Source organism: Manis pentadactyla, chromosome 2 (genome assembly GCF_030020395.1).
Source record: "Manis pentadactyla isolate mManPen7 chromosome 2, mManPen7.hap1, whole genome shotgun sequence".
Lineage (NCBI taxonomy): Eukaryota > Metazoa > Chordata > Mammalia > Pholidota > Manidae > Manis > Manis pentadactyla.
This window is the reverse complement of record NC_080020.1, coordinates 204,577,330-204,601,312: the sequence shown is the minus strand read 5'-3', so window position 1 is coordinate 204,601,312 and position 23,983 is coordinate 204,577,330. Positions and strand designations below refer to the sequence as shown.

General features: G+C 32.9%; 1 protein-coding gene across 7 annotated transcripts in view; it reads right to left on the bottom strand.

Moving 5' to 3' along the window:
• Positions 1-23,983, bottom strand: part of MAP4K3 (mitogen-activated protein kinase kinase kinase kinase 3) — a 244,209-nt gene that overhangs the window by 27,292 nt on the left and 192,934 nt on the right. For 5 of the 7 annotated variants that reach the window (XM_036925551.2, XM_036925553.2, XM_036925555.2 and 2 more), the window contains 10 exons: positions 18,924-18,982; positions 17,357-17,389; positions 13,713-13,751; positions 13,438-13,491; positions 10,721-10,763; positions 9,205-9,364; positions 8,241-8,353; positions 5,132-5,173; positions 3,099-3,183; positions 1,707-1,786 (listed from right to left, as the gene is read on the bottom strand). In XM_036925551.2, coding sequence (XP_036781446.2) covers positions 1,707-1,786; positions 3,099-3,183; positions 5,132-5,173; positions 8,241-8,353; positions 9,205-9,364; positions 10,721-10,763; positions 13,438-13,491; positions 13,713-13,751; positions 17,357-17,389; positions 18,924-18,982 — 708 coding nt within the window. The remainder of the gene's footprint in view (positions 1-1,706; positions 1,787-3,098; positions 3,184-5,131; positions 5,174-8,240; positions 8,354-9,204; positions 9,365-10,720; positions 10,764-13,437; positions 13,492-13,712; positions 13,752-17,356; positions 17,390-18,923; positions 18,983-23,983) is intronic. The other 2 variants (XM_036925552.2, XM_036925554.2) reach the window with 1 other exon arrangement.

Here is a 23,983-nt window from a genome sequence, read left to right as displayed (position 1 = left end):
TCCAGTAGCATGTTTATGATTTTTATTTTGAAATCTCTTTCAGGAAGATTGATGAGTTCAGCTTCACTTGTTCCTTTTTCTGATGTTTGTGGGATTTTGGTTTGAACCAGGTTCTTTTGATGTTTCATATTTGTATGTGGCGCCTTCTAGTGCCCAGAAGCTCTACTGTCTGGAGCTGCTCAGCTCCTGGAGGGAAGTCAGGGGTCGCGGGGAAGAGTCGCTGGTGCCTGCGGGGAGGAAAGAGCTGTTTCCTGCTTCCTGGCTTCCATGCCTGCCTCCACTGTCAGAACCAGTTGGCCAAGCACACAGGTGTAAGCCTCTAAGCTTTGAATTTGCAGCTGCCATAGGCAGGGCTTCTCTCTGGCTGGCCTGATGCCAGGGTAGGGGCTGCTGGTTTGCAAGCTGGTGTGCAGGCTGGTTGGGAGGAGGTTGCAGCAGGCTGTGTATCATGGCGGGGGACTTGAAGCTGCATTGCCAGCCAGTGGGGATAGAGCACCTAAAGCTCCTCCAAGTTCCCAACCTGCTGGGCAGAGTGTGCCTGGAGAATTCTGTTCACCTATCCTTTCTCCTGAGCAGTAAGCTCTGTGGAATCCTTGCCCTTTTAGCAGGCTTCTTGCTGGTATAAGTCTCTCAGACTGCCTGCTTTTCTTTTTTCCCAAAGCAGCTGCATGTGGATCCTTGTTTTCCATTAGCGGCTGGAATCTCAGTCTCTCTAGGTATTCCACCTGTCTTAGCTTTCCAACCCCTAATCTCCATAGCACCATGCAATGTAGGTTCGTGCTCCCAGAGGAGATCTCCAGGGCTGGGTGTTCAGTAGTCCGAGGCCTCCACTCCCTCCCTGCTCCATTTATCTTTCTCCTGCTGATGAGCTGGAGTGGGGGAAGGGCTTGAGCCCTAATGGATTATAGCTTTGGTATGTTACCCTGTTTCATGAGGTCTGTTCTCTTCTCCAGGTGTATGCAGTCTTGCACAGTCTTCTTTCCTGTTGCTCTTTCAGGATTAGCTGTATTAATTATATTTTCGTATCATATGTGGTTTTCAGAGGAGGCCTCTGTCTCACCTCTCAAGCCATCTTTAATTCTGAACATTTCTTTACCCTTTAACCATAATCTCTAGTCTCATCTCTCACCATATTGCAGATATTTCTAAACACAGATCTGATCATCAGCATGGTGCAGAAAGCTGTCACCAGAGTCTGGCACCTGCTTCCTCACCCCGCTCCATTTATTGTTACTACTTACACTCATTATATATTCCAGTGAAACTGTCCATTCATGGTTCCTATGCTTGCCACACTGTTTCAGAACCTGATGCCTTCATATTTATCCTTCTTCTGTTTGGCTACCTGCTACTCATCACCATTTCCAGTCCAGTTCATATGTCTCTCCTCCTCATCTCCCCAGAGGAGGTGCTAGTCACTTCCACCTCTGTGGCCTATATCTTGTACTCATTCCCAGTGTGACATGTAACCTCAAGTATTAAAGTTATTGGTTTACATGTCTGATACCTCTATTAGATCATGGGCTCCTTAAGGGTAAAGACTAGGCCTGTGAATGTGTCTTTAGCACCTAGTAAATAGAACACACTCTATGAAGGTTTTGTGAATGAAAGAGGCAGCAAATCATAGAACTGAAACTTATTTATTGTCTAGTGTCTGTGTATAATAATTTAAAAAAATTTTAAAGGGAAAATACAAAATAACATACCTGTTCCATTGATGTTTCATGAAGTTCATTAAGATTCAGGGTATAAATCCCTTCTTCAGCACCAAATATCAAGTACTGATCTGAAATGACAGAAGTAATCTACTGATTTTGATATATAACACACTTTTAAAAAGGATTTATATAGTCAATTAAAAATAAGTAAATATGTATTAACATATGAAAAAAGAATCACTATGATTTATAAACATTTTTTATTTTAATGCAAGTAAGTGTTTAGACAGCTGAGCTTAATGAATTGAGTTACATGTAAATATTAGCCCCAAAGCAGTGAAGAGAACTTTTATGTAGGAGGTTTTAAAGAGTGGCATGCTAGGACACCTCACTAATTGGAGTGTTCTAAGGACTGGAAAAGAATCTAAAATTCTTTTAAGATAGGATCATGTGCAACTGATGTACACAATGTAAATTAAGAACAATTGATATGGATCCAAAATATTTTTTTAGATGGGCCATTAAGGCCATTATTATAAATACCAACATTATTATAAAAACCAGGATCTGACTACTGCCTATTCAAATAGTTAACTTAAAACTTGGATACCTAGTAGGGTACTCAATATCTTCTAGAAGATAGGAGAAGTTTGGCATGGTCCTATTTGATCTGTTTTTATGATAATATGAAACAAAAGGTTAAGAACTTCTCCACACTAAACTGAAGTTTATATTGACAACAACACAGATGCTAAGAGTATTCCTATTCTGCCTATACGTATGATTAGCATGGGTAGGTTAAAGGCACAAGTTTCGTGGTCAGACAGAATCAAACAGCGGCTCTACAACCAACTGGCTGTGAAACAATGAATCTTTCTGAATGTCATTTTCCCTGCCTGTGAAATTAAAATACCTACACTTTGGATTTTAGAAGATTAAGAAAGGATGTGGTATGTGTGTGTGTTTGTGTGCATGTGTGTATATATGTATATATCTTTAGGTATATAGATATTAAGATGTAGACGTACACTGAGAGGATACAGACAGTCTTGAGTTAGTGCCAAATGACAACTATTCTTATGGTCCCTTTTAAGATGAGAGATCCTCTAAGTGGTCACTAGACCCTGGTTACCCAGGAGTTAAAGTCCTTTAGCAATGGCTGTGTCTAAAACAGAAAGATATTGAATGATTGTGTAGCAGCAGAAGAAAATTTTCTGAAGGAAATTTCTAGAGGACATAGAGTATACTGATATGGTGACCATATAGTGGAATTTTAATGCACGTGTCACCTCAAACCCTCCTAATAAACACAGAGAAACATATTTACTTTAAAAATCAAAAAAAATTTTTTTCCCCAGAAAATGAATAAAATCAAATGCTTTCATGGCCTCAGTGTTAAAAATAATTAGAAAGATAACAGGTAAAAATATACAGTATTACCTCTTGTATCTGGGTTTATCCATGATGTTGCACAGTGAATTTTCAAGGGACATCCATTAAAAACTTTTGAAAAACATGCACCCATCTGTAAAAACAAAAAATAACCAAATAAAAACATTAAGTCATAGTCATCTGTCCTACCACAAAGGTTCCAGGCACAATGACTGTCAAGTTACATAAGACTTTCTTAAGAGAATCATTTTATTTTTCCTATCTTCTCAAATAAAGCAGTGATAGCAACCAACACGGCACAATTATTTGTTTGCAGAAGTATTACTTATATGTTCCACATCGAGGGAAATAAAATATTCCCTGATAAGGAAATCATAATCTCTACAAAGATGAAAAGTTTTCTCCTTTGGTTTCATGAGCCTAAAAATGATACCTAATCATTGAATTAATATTACAAAGTGAAAGAGGTATGGTTGATTTGAAATTCACATATGTACTTCAAACTCAAAACATAAACCCATTTTTAAAAATAATTGAGCAATCTAATTATTTTCCCTAGGATTCAATAAAAAGCTTTATTGTTTGATGTTAATATTTATAAAGTCCATTTATAAAACTTTAGGAGAATAACTTTTAATGAAATACAGTCGACTCATTTGAACTTTTTTTGATCTTCAAAGAGTAAAATGTTTGAAATTCTTGTTCAGGTTAGAATAAATAAGTACAAGAAGGCTCACTCATTCAACCACTTCTACGAGTAACAACTTGGAGGAAAAAAAATACAGAAATATTTGGTCACAGGAATAGCATAGTGTTTCATTTTATAGCAGGAATATACATATATCTGGAGATAATACTCAGAACACATCACTCATTGACTATAATGGATTAAAAATATTAACATAATCAAAATGATAAATCTTAAGATTTCCTTTTTATTCATAGAAACTTACCAGCCAGTATTTTTAAGACAGTAGTGCAAAAAAAAGGACAGCAGCCTGGCAAGACAATCAGGTAGTAGAAGGCCAAAATGTTTTTATGGTGTGCTATGGGAATTGTATCACTTAACTAATCCTAACAATCATTCTTTAAGACAGCTACCAACCAAAATCTATATGTTAAGGTACTGCTAAACCCCTCAATATCCAAATGACAAAATGAGGTATAAAACAAACACAATTTCAACTGTAAGCTAATTTTATAATTGGTCCTATCTGGCATTACATGGTTATCAGCTCTTCCCTGTCAACTGCATACCTGACATGTAAGTTTTATCTTATAGTCAAATGGAAAATCTTTTGCCTTTGCTAGACAGACATAGGAGCCTTTTATACTCAAAGCTTTTTAAATTTTGTAATTAAGCTATAATTATTTTGTATTAAAAGAGTTAAAGAAAAGTAAGAAGACTAAAAAGTAGAGTTGGAAGGTTAAAAGCTAGAAAAACTATGGACATCTTCTAAATCAGTGTTACATAAGGTTTTAGATTATCGATTTGTAGTAGTGAAAATGTAGTTCTATTCATCTGATCTAAAATTCCATTGAGTTAATCCTATGAAAGAGAGCATGGTCTAATTAAAAAGAACAAAAAGCCCACAACATAGTGTAACATACGGACATCTTAGTTCTAGTTCAAGGTCTGGTTAGAGTTGGGTGGAGTTTTGTGACCTTGGTGACTAAGATCACGGGCAAAATAAAGAGTTTGGGCCAGATGTGCCTTTAATGTTTCTTCTAGGTCTAAACTGCTGTTTTTAACAACTGAAAACATGTTAGAAAAGAATGTTGTATCTACATTTTGTACTTTCTATTATAGCCACATGACTTTTTCACATTCCTTCAAAAACTGTCTGTAAAGAAGATATGAACAAATTTTGGAAAAAAGGAGATTTAAACTATAACTTATTATAATTTTATTTTGAAAAGCTATTTTTCAGATGTAACTAAATGAGCAATCCTATAGGTTTTTTTCAACAATAGTGGAGGTTCTTTCAAACAGGCAAAAAAATCTAACAAAAGGTACAGATTCAGGCAATTTTTTTTGTCATTTCATTTAGTTTGATGACTTATTTGATATTTATACTTACATGCACTTTAGGTGTTGGGGGTAGACCGTTACTAATAGGCTTCTAGAAAAAGAACACATGCATGGTTATATTTCTTTTGTTGCTGTTTGCTATAACAATACTGTATTTCAAATACAGGTATTGGAATAAAATACATGAATATGTTCTCTTTGTAAAACAAAACATTATAGACAAGGCTGAAGTACCCTATAACCCTTCCACAGTCCATTTATTCCTAGTACTGGCCCCCCAAAACCAGGTTAGTGTGTACTCTACCAGACCTTTCTGTGTAAACATGTCCACAGGCAATACTGTTTTTTTGTGTGTTTTAAAACATAAGTAGTTATGCAGTATTCATAGAGTTGTTCTTTGTTTTAAAATTGGGTCTTGGACAGCATTTCATATCAGATCTGGTTCACTTGTTTTAACTGTAGAACAGTATGAATACAACGTCATTTAGCTATTCCCTGTTGTTGGATATTTAGGTTATTTTCAATTTTTTATTATAACAGCAGTGCAGAAATGATATGCTGTACTATGCAATGTGTGAATATTTTTAAGGTTTACTGTGAAAAGTGAAACTACTGGCCCCTGGGGTCTGAACCTTTTACGTTTTAGTGCATAATGACTGCCAACCTGCCTTACTGAGTGCCAATTTCACATCACACCCACCAGCAATGTGTCAGAATCCTGGTTTATTATAGTCTCATAGATACTTAATAGTATCAAAATGATTGGTAAATAGTGTTTCCTCCTTACTTTGCATGGCTCCGATTCCCAGGAAATTTGAGAATTAAAAAAAAATATATCATTGACTGGTTATCTGTATTTTCTCTTCTGTGAATTGTCTTTTCCCATTGTTATTACTGAGTTAGTTATCTTTTTCTTATCTATTTGATGGAGTTCTTTATATACACTAGATTTGAATACTTTATGTTTCATATATCACAAACATTTTCTCCTAGTCTGTAGGATTATCTTAACCTTGTTTACAATGTGTTTTGTAAACTGAAATTTTAAATTTTGATGGGGATTCAAATACATTAATTATTGGTCAGAGTACACTGATAACTGTGAGGACAGAAAAAATACCATATTCACTCACCTATAATATTCTCAATACCACACATTTTCCCAAGGGGCTACATTCCTGGCATATATGATTTGTCCCCTGGAGAAGGAATCTTCTTGGGAGAGATTGTACTTTAAACATAAATTTTACAAAAGTCTAGGTTCTTTTGAGGTTAATCTCAACATTTTAAGGAATGATGTTATAAATTTTTCTCAAATTGATATGTCAGAATTATTTAAATGATTCAACAGAAATTAACTAAAAGCTATGTTGATTGACTTCACTTACAGGATACTAATAAAATTGTGTAGTATATAGTAATATAAAGTATATATTGTATATATAGTATATTACCTATATGAGTAACCATTACACTTTAAAAATTAAGACTGCATGAAATTTTATGATGATGTACATTCTATAATGGCCACCAATTTTTGAAGATCTTTTTCTATTTTGCAATTTATTTTTATACTGATGTCCTTCAATTATCTTACATCATTTATTTTAGCAAAACATTTTTTTTATTAAGGTATTACTGATATACACTCTTATGAAGGTTTCACATGAAAAACAATGTGGTTACTACATTCACCCATATTATCGAGTCCCACCCATACCCCATTGTAGTCACTGTTGAACAGTGTAGTAAGATAGCAAAACATTTTTAAATAGGAAGCTCTGAATGTTATAACTTTCAGATTTAACTTAAGTGCTGACAAAACTGGCTGTAAATAATTTCAAGAAGCTGTACAAACTGTAATAATGTTTCAATATACCATAGATACTGCTTATCCTATGATACAGTCTTAGACATATTTATTTCAGAATTATTGAGACTGTTAAAGTACTAGTTTGTTACCCAAATGAAATAAGGTAATAGTGAATAAAAAATGTATACATAAAAAAAAATGTATACATTTCTCAAAGGCTGTTGCACCATGTTGCAGTCATTAAGCTGCATTTTTGTAGAACTACATTAGCAGGGCTACTAAAATTTCATGATGAAAACAGAAAGGAACTGCTCAGTTGGACAGACTTCATTAAAACCCATTCCCAAAGGACATTTTATACTTTAGTTAAAGATGTCCTAAATTTCACAGGTTATAATGGATAACTCCAATCAAATGCCTTAATTGAATTATAAAACTGGTATGTTATATTGTGTAGTGAAATCTTAAAAAACTGATGAACAGATGGAGTACAAGAGCCTCTGGCAATGTGCTTACTGCACAAAACCACAACAATATACATATGTAGTAAATGTACTGGAAGTTTCTATAAAAATAACAAATTTTAGTAGTCACAGAAACTTAAAAAAAAACTGTCTCAATCTAATTGGCAGCTGCTGAGTTGTGGATTTTAAGGATTGTTGTTTTATGATAGACAAATGTTTTGATGATCAAGAGTAAATTCCTTACAAATGTTAATAATTTTTAATCTCCCTGATAAATATGATTTATATTTTAATAATTATGTCATAGTATTTTATCCAACATTTGTAACAGGAATAGCTATGGCTAATTCATCTTTTCTGAAGTGGTATCTTATATCTACTAGAAAATATTCTTAATTTTTCCTCCTCATTAGCTATTGCTTTAAGAGTAGCAATATCACAAATTGTATAATCTACAAGTTAGAAATTTGTCCTGGGTAGAAGCTACAGCTTTCCTTATGTGTCCATGAGCTTCTTTCTATAACTTCTTGACACTGTTAGTAAGTATCAATTCTCATCAATGAGAATAATAGTTATTTTCTGAATAATCACAAGAATACTACGTGCTTACCTACATGCAGAAGGTCACATTTCATAATACACTATTATAACAAATTGGTCTAAATTTGAACAACAGAAAGTCAACATTCAAGTTTACCACAGCAAAGTTAATTTTCAAGATTTAAGCAACCTGTTATCATTGTAATCAATACACTAGAATGCCAACATATCAATTGTAAAATATACAACTGCTATAGTCTCACCACTTATAACTGCAAAACTAACTTCACAGTGAAAAAAGGAAACAAATACATGGAGGGATTTTGAATATAAATACCTACTGGTACATCTTTCTTTTCTTTCCTTGAAAGGTTTGTGCCTCTATGTTCATTCTGTTGTTGATATAATGAACAGTCTCGTTCACCATTTAACTGGAAGGAGCCTATTCCATTTCCTTCAAAAGATACATTTAAATAGATTAAAAAGGGATTAATTTTCATTCAGAAATTATCACATAGGAAAAAAAAATATCTTAGAGATAGCTTCAACTTTCATTTGGGATCACCCAATCAGAATATTTAGTACTGAAGTAAGAAGTTTTATATATGTTTATGTTTTTCTCCTTATATCCCTATCATATAAGCAGATTTAAATTCAAGTCATATCTAAATACATATGTTTTTGTTAAAAAAACAAGAAAACAAATATTGAATATTTAAATACTTTCGGGAAAAGGGAAATTTATGTTATCTAAAGTCTGTTATCCAAGAAACTGTAGTTGCCCTTTTTAAAACTGTTTCTTTTGCATAATACACAAGAAACTTTACAGTATTAAAATAGTATCATCCAGTATTAATTTGGAGGCAAGTACCCAGCAATAATAACAATTACTTAACAATAAATGATAAAGTGAAATAAGAGAAAGGAATTAGATGAAGTATTCTCTTCCTTTTCTAAAACAGAATTAGCCTAGAACCAAAACACACTTTCCTTGTTTGGAGTTCATTTTCTTTTGTTGCTACACTACAGATAATGAATTGGACACATATAATTCTCCCAAAGAGGAAAGGCTAGATATGAAATGAGCAACAAGGAACAAAATAAGCCCAGACTGGGTCTTTAATCCTGTCATAAAAATACTCCCAACCATGAGGTAAAAAGCAAAAAATATCTCTATAGCCATTGCCTTCCTTTTCCCATCACTTAAAGGAATTTCAAATACTCTCTTTAAAGAAAGATTTCCTCCTTTTTCAAACAGTATGAAAACCTGGTAACACATTTAATTTCACCTCCCTTCCTTATTACCTAATGCAACAGGCTTTTGTGGAGGTAATCTGGGAGGTGGTGGTCTAGGAGGAACTTGGGTTGGTTTTGCTGGGCTCTCTGACATGGGACATCTCTTGATTGTTCCTTGATTATCATCCTCAGTAGAATGAGTTTCCTGTGGTATGAATATGGACTTAGGCTGAAATAATACAGAGAAGGAGACCAGTGATTAAACATGAAATTATTCATGTTTCAATAAACATGAAAAATATTAAATATTTTCCCTGAAGCAAATATTCTGTATCAGAGGCTTTCAAACTGTATTTACTACTTGGGTTTCAATGCTGTTCAACTATTTGAGTTAGACTGTCTTTATAACCTGAAAATGAACACTAAAAAGTTTTCTCAGGGGGAGAAAAGGCCTCTTGCTATCAATTCCTCACAAGTCTTCCTACTTAGACCTCCCAAATAAAAATACTCTGGTCTTTCTGATATCCAATTTAAATGAGTCTCTTTTATTTTAAACATTAAGAGTAATCAAAGTTCAACTTCTTTCAAGGCTAATCTAAACTGTCTCTTTTAGATGACTCAATGTCTTTTATGTTAATGCTTAATCTTTCAGACCAGGGGCAGAAGATACCAATTAAAATTATATCGTATTGGAGAATATAAGCACAGCAATATGGGATGCTTGAGAAATTTTCTTTGTAGATAATGGATAAACCTCTAGTCAGTTAAGGCTTGGAGAATATATAAATTCTTATAAATGTGTCCCTTATTAGGAAGACTTGTCAGCACTTATCTCTAAAATTCATCTCTATACTTCTGCTAATGTAAAACTAAACGAGGAGCAAGTACAGTATTATTTACTCTGTGGATCATCATTTTCTACAAAGTGCAAAATGAAAACAAAATATAATAATATACTGGAAACTGGGATTGGTTAGACTCAAATTCTCACAATACCAGCTCATTTTATAATTAAAATTTGCTATGCATATGAGCTTATAAAATAAATTTACATTAGCATTACCTATATTAACTCTTTTTACCTTAAAAAAACCCACTGTTGAAGTTATTTTGATACTTTTGTTTGACAAAAGGATTTTATTGCTAAAAAACTTTGAAAATTACTGTTTTATTTTGTATTTTTAATTTGTAAGTACCTTCTGAAAATTAACTATCTGTGGTTAAGTCATTATTCTTTACCCATTCTCAGGAAATTAGTCACTAGTAGATTACAGATTTTAAGGGAAGAAAAACTTATAAAAACGTGAGTTTTCTAAGTCAAATGAAATCAGACCAACCACTAATACAATCATTTTCATTTAAATTTCTAGAACTTATTATTTGGAATAAACATTATATGACAAGTGGATAATTTTTAAAAAGACAAAAGTAATGACAGCTATCTAGTTATACCATGATTATTAACTTCATGATTTTTCTTTGTGGATCCCAAGTGAAATAAGCTATAGAACAACTATTAACACAGTATTAAAGTGGCAGAACAACCACTCACACATAGCTCAAATTGAAAGACAAACCTGCCTACCTTTGGTGGCAAAGGAGGTGGAACTTTTGCTTTCATGGTTGAACTATAAAAACATAAAACTTTTAGAGTCAGAATGCTTCATTTTACAAATGAGTCATTACTGTAATATAATTTTTTAAAGATACACAAGAAAAACTTGCATAAACAAGTTCCTTTATTACGATTATGAGCGTTTCCCAAAATATTTTATGAAATGTTAGATTATGCCGTCTGAAGTATTAGTCAGAAGTAACTGAGTAAATACACTTTCTTCAAGTTAAAACAGGAAAATATAACTACGATTCTAGTTTACATCAATTGAAAGCTAACTAATATAGAAATATAAGTAATAATTGGTTTAGGGGAAAAAAGCAAAATGATAATGGTATAAAAATACATGACAATGTAAGTAAGCTTCATTTTTACTACTGTTAGATAAGAGACATCTCTGATGAAGTTGACCAAAAGCTATATATATGCTCAATGAAATTATAGGCAAAATCTATTTGAAGCTAAGATTCACTGCAATTCAGGACTGGAGTTTTACAAGTACAAAAACTAAAAGATGATCAGGCATAAACTCTCTAATGAGGAAACTGAGGCCCAAAGAAATTAAGTGACCTGATCCCATGTCAGCATTGTGAGGTAGAAAGGAAACCTAAGCCTTCAACTGCTTGTCAGGTGTTCTTGTCTCTTTATCATTAAACTACATCACTCTTAAAAAAAAAAAAAAAAAAAAAGTAAAAAAAATCTAAGAAGACAAAACATCAATGTTTACAATTATTTCCCCTTAAAAAATACATTTCTATGCAAAGTATTTATTTGAAACATATCAGATGAAATTTAATCAATCATATAAACCTTTGAAGTTGTAATTAAGATTATAGCAGCTACCAATTACTAATTTATGATATTAAACTACACAATGTTTACTGTCTTTGTTTATTGTTTTTTTTCAAAGTTCTTTGTTATTAATTAGTGCTATGGTCTGAAATCACCCAAAATTCATATGTCGAAGCCCTAACCCTCAATGTGACTGTAATTGGACACAGGGCTGTCAGGAGGCAATTAAGGTTAACTGAGGTCAACAGTGTGGGGTCCTGATCCAATAAGTTTGGTGACCTTATCAGAAGAGGAAGAAATCTCTCTTTCTCTGGTGCCATGTGAGAAAAGGCCATGTAAAGACATAGTAAGAAGGCAGCTGTCTGCAAGTCAGGAAAAGGACCCTTACCAAGAACTGACTCAGTGGGTACCTCACCTTGTGCATCCTAGCCTCCAGAACTGTGAGAAATTTTGTCAAGCCACACAGTCTATGGTATTTTGCAATGGCAGCCAAAGCTAAGATGGATTTTGGTATTAAGAAGTGGGGTACTGCTGTAACAAATACTGAAAATACAGAAGCAGTTTGGAACTGGGTAATGGGTTTTGAGGTGTATCTGGAAATATGGAAGTGTAGAGTGATTCTTCTGGTGAGAGGTCAGAAAGAGGACAGCTGGTAAGAAAGCTCCTTAGAAAAATACATACTTAATAATGAACAGAATGCTGGTAGAAATATGGATATTAAAGGCATTTTAGTGAGTTCTTTGATGGAATGATGAACATGTTATTGGAAACTGGAGGTGATCCTTGTAATAAAGCAGATGAATTGTGTTCTTGTGTTTTGTGGAAGGTAAAACTTGTGAGTGATGAAACTGGATATTTAGCTGTAGAGACTTCCAAGCAAAGTACTGCAGTGACTGCTTACAGCAAAATGAGAAAGAGAAAAACTGAAGGATTTGTTAAGCAAAAAGGAACCAGAACTTAAAATCTGAAAAATTCTCATCCTATCATTAGCTCAGAAATGAATGGCATGAGAAAGCACATTCTGAAGAGAACATGAAGGGTGTGGCTGGATTATAACTCAAAAAAGAATTTATGGGATTCTGACAACAGAAACATTGGCAGTTTGAACTGGAGTGGATGGAGATGGGACAAAATGAAGGAAGGGTGCTGGACTCCTTGGATTTGACAGGACAGGATGACAGACCTATCTGAACATACACTATTCAGGAAGAGGGAAATATGATCCTGAAGGTGATCCAGAGAATATCAGATCTAACTCAGATTTGTTTCGATTATATTTAGAGGATTTTGGACTTTAGATTGATGCTGTATGAGTTAAGACCTTCAGGCTGTTGGGATGGAATGACTGTATTTTGCATATAAGGACTTGAGTTTTATTTTCCCAAGTTCCCCAGGTACACAATGCTATGGATTGAACTGTGTCCTTTCAAAATTCTTATGTTGAAGTCCTAACTCCAATATGATTGTATTTGGAGACTGCTTTTGGGAGGTAAATGAAGGTAAGAAAAAAAAGTGAGGTCCTAGTTTAATAGGATTGGTGGCCCTACAAGTAGTAGGAGAAAAGATTTCTCTCTCTACAGGCATGTAGTAAGTAAAGTCCATGTGAGGACAGAGTAAGAAAGCAACCGTCAGTAAGCCTGGAAGAGCTTTCACTAGGAAGTAAATTGGCCAGCAGCTTGAGATTGAACTGCTTTTCAAACCATGAGTCTATAGTTATTTGTTAAAGACACCCAAGTTAACTAATACAACTAGAATGGAGAAAAGGAAAGAAACCATGGTAGTATCTGTGATACTGTTACTAATGATATTAGTTACTGATGGTACTGCCAATATTCTTAAGGTCTCAGATTTATAAAATCAGGTCAAATGACACAAAAAACAGAAACAAAACTTACTGTTTAGCTTCATCATCATCCCCTTCATCATCATCTAAATGTGCCACATGCCCTCTAGAAATAAAAAAAGTTAAATTCCATTGTTACCTAATGAGCTTTATCAAAACAAGAAGAAATTTTAGAAAATGCAGAAAGGGCTACTGCAAGACAGAATTTTATTTCTACATTTTTACAGGATTCAGAATTAAAACAAAACAATCTTAGGCTATATGACAGAAACAGATATCTTGTTTGTGACATAAAGTATTTTAAGCTTAATTAAAAATTAAAATTACCGCTGATGTAATTCTTCTTCAACAGACTTCAGAAGGCTCCTTAAGAAGAAACAAACAAAAAACAATGTGAATAAATAAGCAAAGGAATACCAACTACATATTCATCACTTTAACCATACATATAAATTTAACTACTTTTTTTACTATTTACTAAAAATTTTCTACAACAATCATTTCTAAACCATAAAACATCAAGTTATATTTAATAAGGTATCTCTACTTTCTGTTGCTGTCTTTATACGTGTATTTTTAAGTAAGCAAAGTAAATCCTAATATTTATTGAAAAATACCAATTCAAACAGGACAACCCGCCATGAAATGTCACAATAGGATTGACAAAACAAAAATTGCAGGTCACAGCCAGGGTTTCCCAGATTCAAATTTTACCCAGACTACTTTACCTGACACTTTACCAGAAATTACATTTTCTTTTTCTTAAAATAAGGAAGGTGACATACTTAAAAAAAACATCATGCTCTCAGGCAATCCTACAAAATGAAACTCAACATGTTGGCTCTCTCTGCAAAAGCATGCATGCATGTGATGTGAATACATGAATGTAGCAGCATTTTGCTTTCACAGAAGACACTCACTTACCTGATGTATCTGTTCTCCAGGGGTGTACTGGCAAACATATTTACACTTTTGGGATACTAAGCCTGCATCAGACCAGGTGTGAGGATTTTATCATTAGGAGCAATTTATAAAACTTTGAATTCAGGAATGTAAGAGAGAACTATGGCATTCCTGATGTTCCCTCATTTCTCACCACTGCAAGTTTTCATGCAGCACACCTCCTATGTAATATGCTTCAAGTATAAAAACTCAATGGCCTTCTCAAAGCTAATGGGATAAAGAGAAATTTGGTTACTGATAGATCACTGAGGTAAAGTGTTTCAGCAGAAAATTTATTCTCCTCAGAAATGTTAAGGTAGTACCTTCTAATTATTTTTCCCTCCTGTATATATTGGAAAAAACTGTCCTTAGAAATTATCAAAATATAAAACCAAAGAAGCTGAAGTGTATAGTTAGCTGGTATAAGCAATTAATAGATTAAAGCCAACAAATCTTTTAATTAGGCCAACTAAATAACAATCTAAGTATTAAAAAAACAACAAAGTTCTAAATGTGGAGTGGTAAATGACACAGGAAAACCATAAACTAATTGCAAATCCTATTTTGCAGATAAAAAATTTGAGTTACTTCAGTTAAATATATTAAGCACTTCAAGGGCTAGCTCTAGGAAGGAAGGAGCTTCCATTTCTTTAAATTAGCAATTCTCAAAGTGTGGTCTGGTAATTCGGGTGTCCTTAGTCTCTTGCAGGGCTTCTTCTGCAAGGGCTTCAAAACTATTTTCAAACACAAGCATTTACCTTTTTCACTTTTATTCTTTCATTGAGAATGAAACTGGAGATTTCTGGAGACTACAAGATTCATGGTATCTTAACAGATTAGTAGCAGACATAAGATCCAGCTGTCTTTTATTAAGCCAGATATTAAGGAGATTTTCAAAAAATATAAAGAAATGCAAATGTATTACTAATATGATTTTGTTTCAGAAGAAAAGTTGTTCTTCATAAAAAAGGTTATAGTGGGTCTCAAAAAAGGTTTTTTGTATTACACTGACATAACATGAGACTCTTAATGTAATTATTTGCTGCTTCTAAGTCTCATGAAAAGAAACAAGTGGCATTACAAGGCAAGTATCATAATGAGGTGGCATTTGTATTAGTCCTTGATGATGAGGAATCTTTCTAACACACAAAAACAAAAACTGTCATTTATGATAACATGTAATGAACATATTACTACTTGAAATATTTTGAAAATTTCTCAGTTTAAATATCCAAACTATAAATATTGATGGTTATAGTCCAATATAAACAAAAGCTCAATGGAGTCCTCAGTGATTTTTAATACTGTACATGGATCCTGACCTTTAAAAGTACTGCTTTAAAACTATTATACCAAAATAAACACAGTATCTCTGATTGCACAATGGCTTTTATATCATTTTAGAAGGTATGACAAAAGCTTTTTCTTAAACATATGGAAGTATTTTTTTGAGGCATATCTTTTTCCAGTAGAGAATATTAGGATTTGAAAATAAGGGAATTTAAAATGTAGTTTATTTTCAGTTACTATATTTAATAGGATGCCTATGGCATTCCATTTTTAAAAAAAGAATCTTCCTGGGTGTAGTAGGTTCTCTAAAAATAAGACAGGTTGAGTAAGAGAACATGGAAAAGCAGCTGGCCTATGGCTAGGGACTCATGTATTTTTTGTTTCATTTACTTGTAAAGCTCCTACCATATGTAAAGATATTTTACTAATAAAGCTACAGAATTCATGAAATCTTAATGAAAAGTGGGATATATGATTTGCTTTTCAGGCTTTATAAAAATAAAATGAAACATGCTCAATTTGCTAAAAGGTCCATTTATAGTAAATACTGTATCTTGAGAGCACTGGAGAAAAAAAAATTGTGATACTGATTTAATCACCCAGATTGGACACTATACAATAAACAGTGCCACTAGTCTACTTGGATTCTTGTATTATAAAATTTTTAGAAAGTAATGAATAAAACAAAATGATGCCCTCAGATACTGAATTACTAAATCAATCTAAAATAATTAGGAAATTTGCATGAAAAGGTTAAAAATGGAATATGCAAACACAGATTTAACTGAAGAAACTGACATGGAGAGAAGTCAAAAACCACCTCTGAAATATTTTGCATATTGAATTAACTAAGGAATTTGTGCTGATAGTCACTAAAATCTTTAAAAATTGCCTACCTGGCTCAAGACAATCTGCAAGTACTACCCTGATTATATTTGAAATCAACCCAAAATACCCCTCCCTATTTCTTTAAACCCAAAGAGCAGTTTTATTCACTCATAGTTGCAGGCCCTTACATCCAACAATTATTTACTGAATATAAATACTACACATAAGGGCAACTAATAAGTATTTACTAAACCTTAAATGTGCTAAGTGCTTTACAGTGATTATTCCATTTTATCCTTAGCACCCTATGAGGCAGGTACTATTATAATCCCCATTTACTAGAGAGAATTGAGGTAAATTTCTCAGTCACCTAGCTTACAGGACAAGACAGTTCTGATTCCAGATCTATAATTTACTACACTCAATTGTGTCATGAACTATATAATTTGATTTATTATTTTCTCTATTATTTAAGTATTTAGATGAGAATTTACCTTTAGAATTTTTGCTCTAATTAAAAAATCAGAAATAATTTAGAGTTTTCTTTTAAAAATAGTATTTTATTGGTTTTAAATGATCAAAAAAGTTGACCCTAGTAATAACAGAATTCAAAATAAAACTCAGTTAGTCAAAACACATAAGCATTCTATTAAAAACCAAAAAACTCTCTAAGACAGTTCCTGAGTGGTCTGGAAGAGGTAGGAACCCATAAATGGAAATCTGTCTGTCTGATCACCTATGGAGAAAGTAGGAAATCCTGTGAGTTTTAAAACACTACCTAGTCACAAGAATAAAAGCAGACATATCAGTACAGGTACAATAAGAGAAGTGCTACATCCATGCTCATGTCACATGTATGTATATACCTGTACATGAAACACAGCCAAAGGTCAAACTTTTGGCCAACCTACCTTGCCAGTGATTCGTTATATAGAATACAGTTCCTTAAGCAGGGATTCAATTAATCAAAAAATGAAGGTTGGGCAAATTATTAACATTTTACCTGGCCAAAGTAACTACATACTATGAAAATGTCTAACAACCAGAAACCAGACAATGGGAACTAAGGAAACCAGAAAGCATTTAGTATGATTGGTCGTATTTCTTTGTATTTCTGCAAGTACACAATTTAAAAATATATTTAAAATTAACCAAAAAGAGGTAGATGAAATATTTTTCCAAATTATTCAGTCTCTCAAAATACACCGAAATTTGCTAACAAGGTCCTTAAAACTAGTGACCTTAAATTTAAACCAAACAATAAAATAAACTTCAGTTTTGATTTGCTAACCCATTATGAGACAAATTTTCCTGTCTTGTCCATCAATAAATTAGGACAAATTATAAACAGCAAACAGTTACTATTTAGATAAAATTTTATTTTTCTACCAGGGAAATTTTACAGTTTTTTTTCCATTTTAGGAAACATAAATAAGGTAAAGAAAACCCCAAAACTTCATAGTATTTAACTGAAGTTCAGCTTAAGTAAAAAATAACATATTTCTCTAGACTGTAATGTAAAGCCTTTTCTCTGTGTTGAGAAAAAGATGGTATATTTAAACTAAACATTAAGTTTATAAATAAGGAGAAGACAATTTGGTATTTTCTTGAAATCTGAGCTACTTGTCTTTGGCCATCATTTCTCAACCATTTTAACTTAAAATATGGATGTATGTGTGTATATGTCTCAACTCTCTAACGTAAATGAAATTATATTTTGAATAAGTTGTCCTAATGATTAGGATAATATCTACATTGCTGAGAGATTTTGGCAATTTAAATAGTATTTTCTTATATATTAGCTGTTATGATAATTATATCATCCATGAACTCAAAAAATGAAAAGCCAGAGTCCTGGCCTCATATCTTGCTAACTCAGGACTATGAACAACTTAAATTGTTAACTGTAAAGTGCCTTTTCATTACCATGCTGTACCACCTAGATAATGCCTAGTGTTGGTAGGCCCTGAATAATTGTTGGATTTATTTCTTGTATTAACTGATAACTTTTAAGACTTCAGATATATTTTAAGTATTATCCACTTAAACAAAAAGTCTTTTAATATCTAAAAAGTTAAAGATTTCTAAACAGTGTGAACATTCCGAACTCTTTTCGGATGCCAACACACCTGGGAGAGGTACCGAGTCAAGTTTTATAAGGAATAAATAAATACCTCAACTTTACAAACAAAATAAATAAATAGCTGAAACATACTTATCTTCAGTTGGAATGTACTTTGTTTTCTCTAGCAAGAAGGTCTACAAAGTAGCATGTTATAAAAATTTAAGGTGATTGTCCCCATTGTGATAATTAATGACTAAATGATTAGCACATAGCAATGAAAAAAGTAAAAAGCATATTAAAAGGTTTATCTACCAGACTAATATAATTCACTACTGTAAATATTAAAATATACTATTTTAAGAGAATTTAATTATTCTTGAATTTAAATTTAATTTTAAAAGAAATTTACTTACTTGTTTGCTCCTAAAAAGTAACTACCTTGGTGTCCTTGTCCATATTCTAGTTGTAGATCCTAATTGTACAAATAAAATATTTAGCAAAGTAGTATTATGCCACATAGCATAAACACTAATTTATGTTATTTTAAAAAGAGAAACCCCAAATTGCAAATAAATCTGTATTGCTATATGTTCTTAAAAAGGATGCATGATAGGACTTTCAACAATAAAAGATTTCAGAAGTTTCTAGTCCTGATTTCCCTATTACTTAAGTTCAGTACTTTTCTGGGAACATGTCTGAATAATATATGCAAGTTCATGTATGGCTATTGATCTTATAATTAAAATTTGTAAAAATCAGTTTTTTAGAAATAAAAATGCTCAAGGTATTTATTTCCAAGCTATAAGGAAGCAAAAAAATGATTACAGAAGAGAATGAGCAACAAAAATCTTTTGAGTTTGTATATAAAACTGCTACAATGATGTATACACACACACACACACACACACACTGCTTCATTCAGGAAATTAATTTTTTTAGAGATAATAAAATAGAGTGCTCTTTTAAGGTAAATTTTGTAGATGAACATGCACAAAATTAGAAGTTGCATTTTACGATTTTCAATAATGTTGTAAGTAGTCCAATAGCAAAACTTCAAATGAACATTATCAAGGCAGTTCCTCAATGATTTAAACATTTCCACTGAATGCTGCAGGTTGTACAAAGTTAAGAATTGAAATTTAAAGGGACTAACAATATATGTGTTCAACTCAAATGTCTCCTTGCAAATAAATATATGCTTTCCAACAACCATGGGAAGTACAAAGTAAAATTTCCTTTTCTCTGCTTTTTTAAGCTACTGTATTTAAAGTATTATTTTAATAATAAAGGGGGAAATATTTAACATTTTAAGTAAATTTTATTTTCCTTAGACTACAATGTACTTAAAGTGCTTTCTAACTACAAGAGAATACCAGATGCACAATCAGGACTTAAAAAAAAGTTACCTCCTTAGAGTAGCCTTCCAAAACTGTCCAGGAACATAGCTGTAACCTATTCCATGTCTCCATAGCACTTAACACATAGCTCTCCTTTAGAACTTACACTTCATTTTAATTAATTTATTTACAAGTTTATGAAAAATGGTGGCCAGGCTTTAAGCTCCTCAAACAAAAGGAAATTGTTAAATCCATCTTTGTCAACAGCCCAAGGTCTAGCAGAGTACCTGGCACACACTAACTAGGCACTAAATAGAAGCTTATTCAAGTGCCATTTGTTTCTTTTCTTGTAACAGATAACTAACATTTCAGCCTGGTTGAGATAGACGAAGATAATTCTAGATGATAACAATAGTAAACCTGGGAATATGGGAATTCTAAGCAATACATTAAAGTGACAGGCACTTTAACATTTAAGTACTCCAAGACCCATCAAAAAAAATCTGATGAAAAAAATAAAGATCCTGGTTTAGATAAGGCTCAAATTTTGTCTTCTTCAATATCGGTGTCCTTCCGTGCATAATAATTAATGCTCTTACCAGTGACAGATAATACATCATAAACAGAAAAGATTAGTCAACTGTCACCTTGGTATCACATGAAATTCTAATGAAAAGGGACACCTGTTCTCTTTCATTTATAATGATATATCTTAAAAGATGAAATCACTGTTATCATAACACTGCCAGACAATTATTATGCTGCACAATTTAAGTGGTCATGACTTTATATAGAAACTTTTAAGCTTTGGTATTCAATAAAGAGAAATATCACTTCTAAATTTGTTTTCTTCAGCTAAAGATAACTGGGCCCTCTACCACCAGCAACCTCTTTAGCTAGTATAATTTTTTAAGCCTTTAAGTCAAGTTGCAGCTTCCAAAGGCATACATGCAGTGGCCATGGCTTCTGTTACATAAACACAGATGTATTGTATGAATAGCCAGCTCATCTGGTAATCTGGTATCTGACAACCACCAAGTTGACGGTAATGATTAAAAAAAAAAAAATCAGTTGAGATCAGCAGTGTACATTGGAAGGTAAGAAAAGAGCTTAAAGTAACAAATATACTTTAATAGAAAGCTGAACATAGGTTCATATGCAGAACAACATTCAAGCTGGGGAGAAGTTGTAAATAGACCCAAGTCTGATGATTAAATATGCCATGTGCCAAGCTCTACCAGGAAAGCTAAAATTGAAAGGGGCTCATTTTGATTAATTTCTTCTCCATAAATCAAGTTGTATTTTAGCAGCCATGGAACAAACAACGTTATAGGCATGTCATCAAGTAAAAGAATTACAGTAAGTACTTCTAATAAGTATCTAATCTCATTTAATTCAACTATTATTTATGAAGCACCTATTATAAGGCAAGAATTCAGACATTATATAAGAGAAGAAAATGGGCCAAAATAAAAAGGTAAGGAAGTAGTTATTTACATGTCTTTAGAACAATCTAGGAAAGACTGATCTAAAATGCTTTTCAAAAAGGACTTGGATGATAATCTGTCATAGGAAAGTACTACTAAAATTATGTAGGAAAAGTACTCAAAATAACCCTGGATGATGGTAAAACATGGCCATTCTTTATAAGTTAAATAAGAATATATTTGAACATGCTAGGATAGACATAAAAAAATTAGTAAAATAAATTAAGTAACAATTTATTAATGAATGGCATTTAACTATAAAACCAAGTAACAACATGGACCGAAAACATGCAATAACCTAGAAGATTCAACCTGAACACTCCAACAAAAATTTAAGGTGGTCACCCTGACTCAATTAAAGAATATTTTGGTTCAGAAAGTCCTAACTTCAGTGATTTGTTTTATGAATGGGGGAATACTTCTAAACCTACAGTACAGGCTCTAAGAAAACATGGTGCCAGAAAGAACTGAAAAACAACAAAGGACTTAACACAGAAGACTGGAGAAGGAAAATATCTGATCAAGAAACACTGAGTTTTAAAAAAACTTCTTGGGAGACTACAAAGTCTATCTCTAATTAGAAAACAGCAAGAAGTCAATAGAATTGATACAGTTGGCTATGAAAACACAAAAGAATATGTACTTTAACAATATTTTTTAACTGGAAGAAAAGAATAGCAGAAGAGAATTCTTTTTCTCATCAAAGAATGAGAAAATTATGGCATGAATAAGGTCATTAGAATATACCTTTTAATGTGGTAGATAATTTACAGAAGTAAAAAGGGATTGAATCCTAGATAAATCAAGAAAGATTTTTTACTTCTTGAAAAGTTAGAAAAGCAAGTAGGGTCAGAATACAAACTGATCAAGTGGTGTTTGACTAATAAAAGGAGATTTATGGGGACTCAAAATGAGCAACATGATTTTTGTACAGCAAGCCTGGAAGTCAACAACTGCGTAAGTAGGAAATGGGTCCTCCCTAGAAATTGTCTTCATAATACACTGGGTAAAATGTGACCACACAACATATATTTTTAGTAAGTAATATTTTAACATTCCAAGTAAACAAAGTTGGCATTTACTATTTCTTTTCCAGAATAAAGTTAAGTTTATAGACTTTATTCAAATTTGACCTATATCAGACATAATCTTAAAGTTCTGATATGCTTTTAATTATAATTTAAATATTTTATTCTTACTTTTTCAGGTATAGTATGTTAATCCCCTTTCTAGTTATATACCCAAAAGAACGGAAAACAGAAACTCAACAGATATTTTGTACATCTATGTTCACAGCAGCATTTGTTCACAACACTCAAAAGGTAGAAGCAACGTAAGTGTCTACTGATAGATGAATGGATAAACAAAAAGTGGTATTTTCAGTGGAATACTATTCAGCCTTAAAAAGGAAATTCTGACACCTGTTAAATGTGTGAATCTTGAAGACATTTATGCTGAGTGAAGTGAGCCCATTACAAAAGGGCAAATACTGTGCGATTCCACTTACATAAGGTACCTAGAGAAAAATTTAGATTCAGAAAATAGAATGGTTATTGTCAGGGATGGCAGGAAGGGGAATAGGAGTTCCTTTTATAGGTAAGGAGTCGCAGTTTGGGAAGATGAAAATATTCTGGAAATGGATAATGGTGATGGTTGTATAACAGTATGAATGTACTTAATGCCACTGGAATGTACACTTAAAAATGGTTACAATGTTTAAGTTTTATGTTATGTATAACTTACCACAATAAAAAAGTGATGGAATATATATATAAAGAGAGACAGAATGAGTATGAACCTAGTATTAGTGGGGAAAAATATACTGACAATGTTGGATAGAAGCAGTATAGCATCATAGCTTACTTAGGTTTGAACTAGCCAGGCTGCTTAGATCAAATTCCAGCTCTGTTATTATTTAGTTGGGTAGTAAGACCAATTTCAGCTTCTTTGCATCCTAAGTACCCTCCATTTGTAAAACAAGAATCATAAGTTAAATATTTAAAGTGTTTAGAATAATGCCTAATGTAAACTTCAAGGTAAAGGTTAGCTTTTATTATCATTAGCAGTGATTTTTTAAGGTTGATTTTATAAATGGCAGAATTAGACAAATATTTACTCATCCCCTGTCTGCCAGAATTATCCACAAGTTAATTGTCCCTAAGGCCTCCTCTGTCAGAGGACCCCGTCAGCGGCTCCCTGTCACTGAACTCCTGACTTTGGTGTTGGGTTGGGGTGGGGCAGGTAGTTCCCAGGGACAGGGCTTCTGACCTTGTCCAGATAATGAGGCTAGTCCCACAGGGCACAGAAAGGAGTCTGTGTGACTCTCAAGTGTTATTATGTTTCTCCTTTTGTTGTTTTTTCTGGAGAATATTAACAAATAAAAGTCAATTTAAACTTTGGACTTGTAGTCTTTACTTTCACAACAAATTTCACTAATTGTCCGTCATTCTAGCCTACATTTATTTAAGTCTGAAGGATCTTTCAATCCAGGAATCACTGATAATATCTGCAGTCATTCCATCTCTCTTGCTCCCTTGGATGGTTAATTCTCAGTCGTCCACTTTCTGGCCTCTCTGGGACACTTGCCACATCCCTCTTGTGACAGTGCATCTACTGTCACAACTGCTTTTCAATGGCTGCTGCTTTACC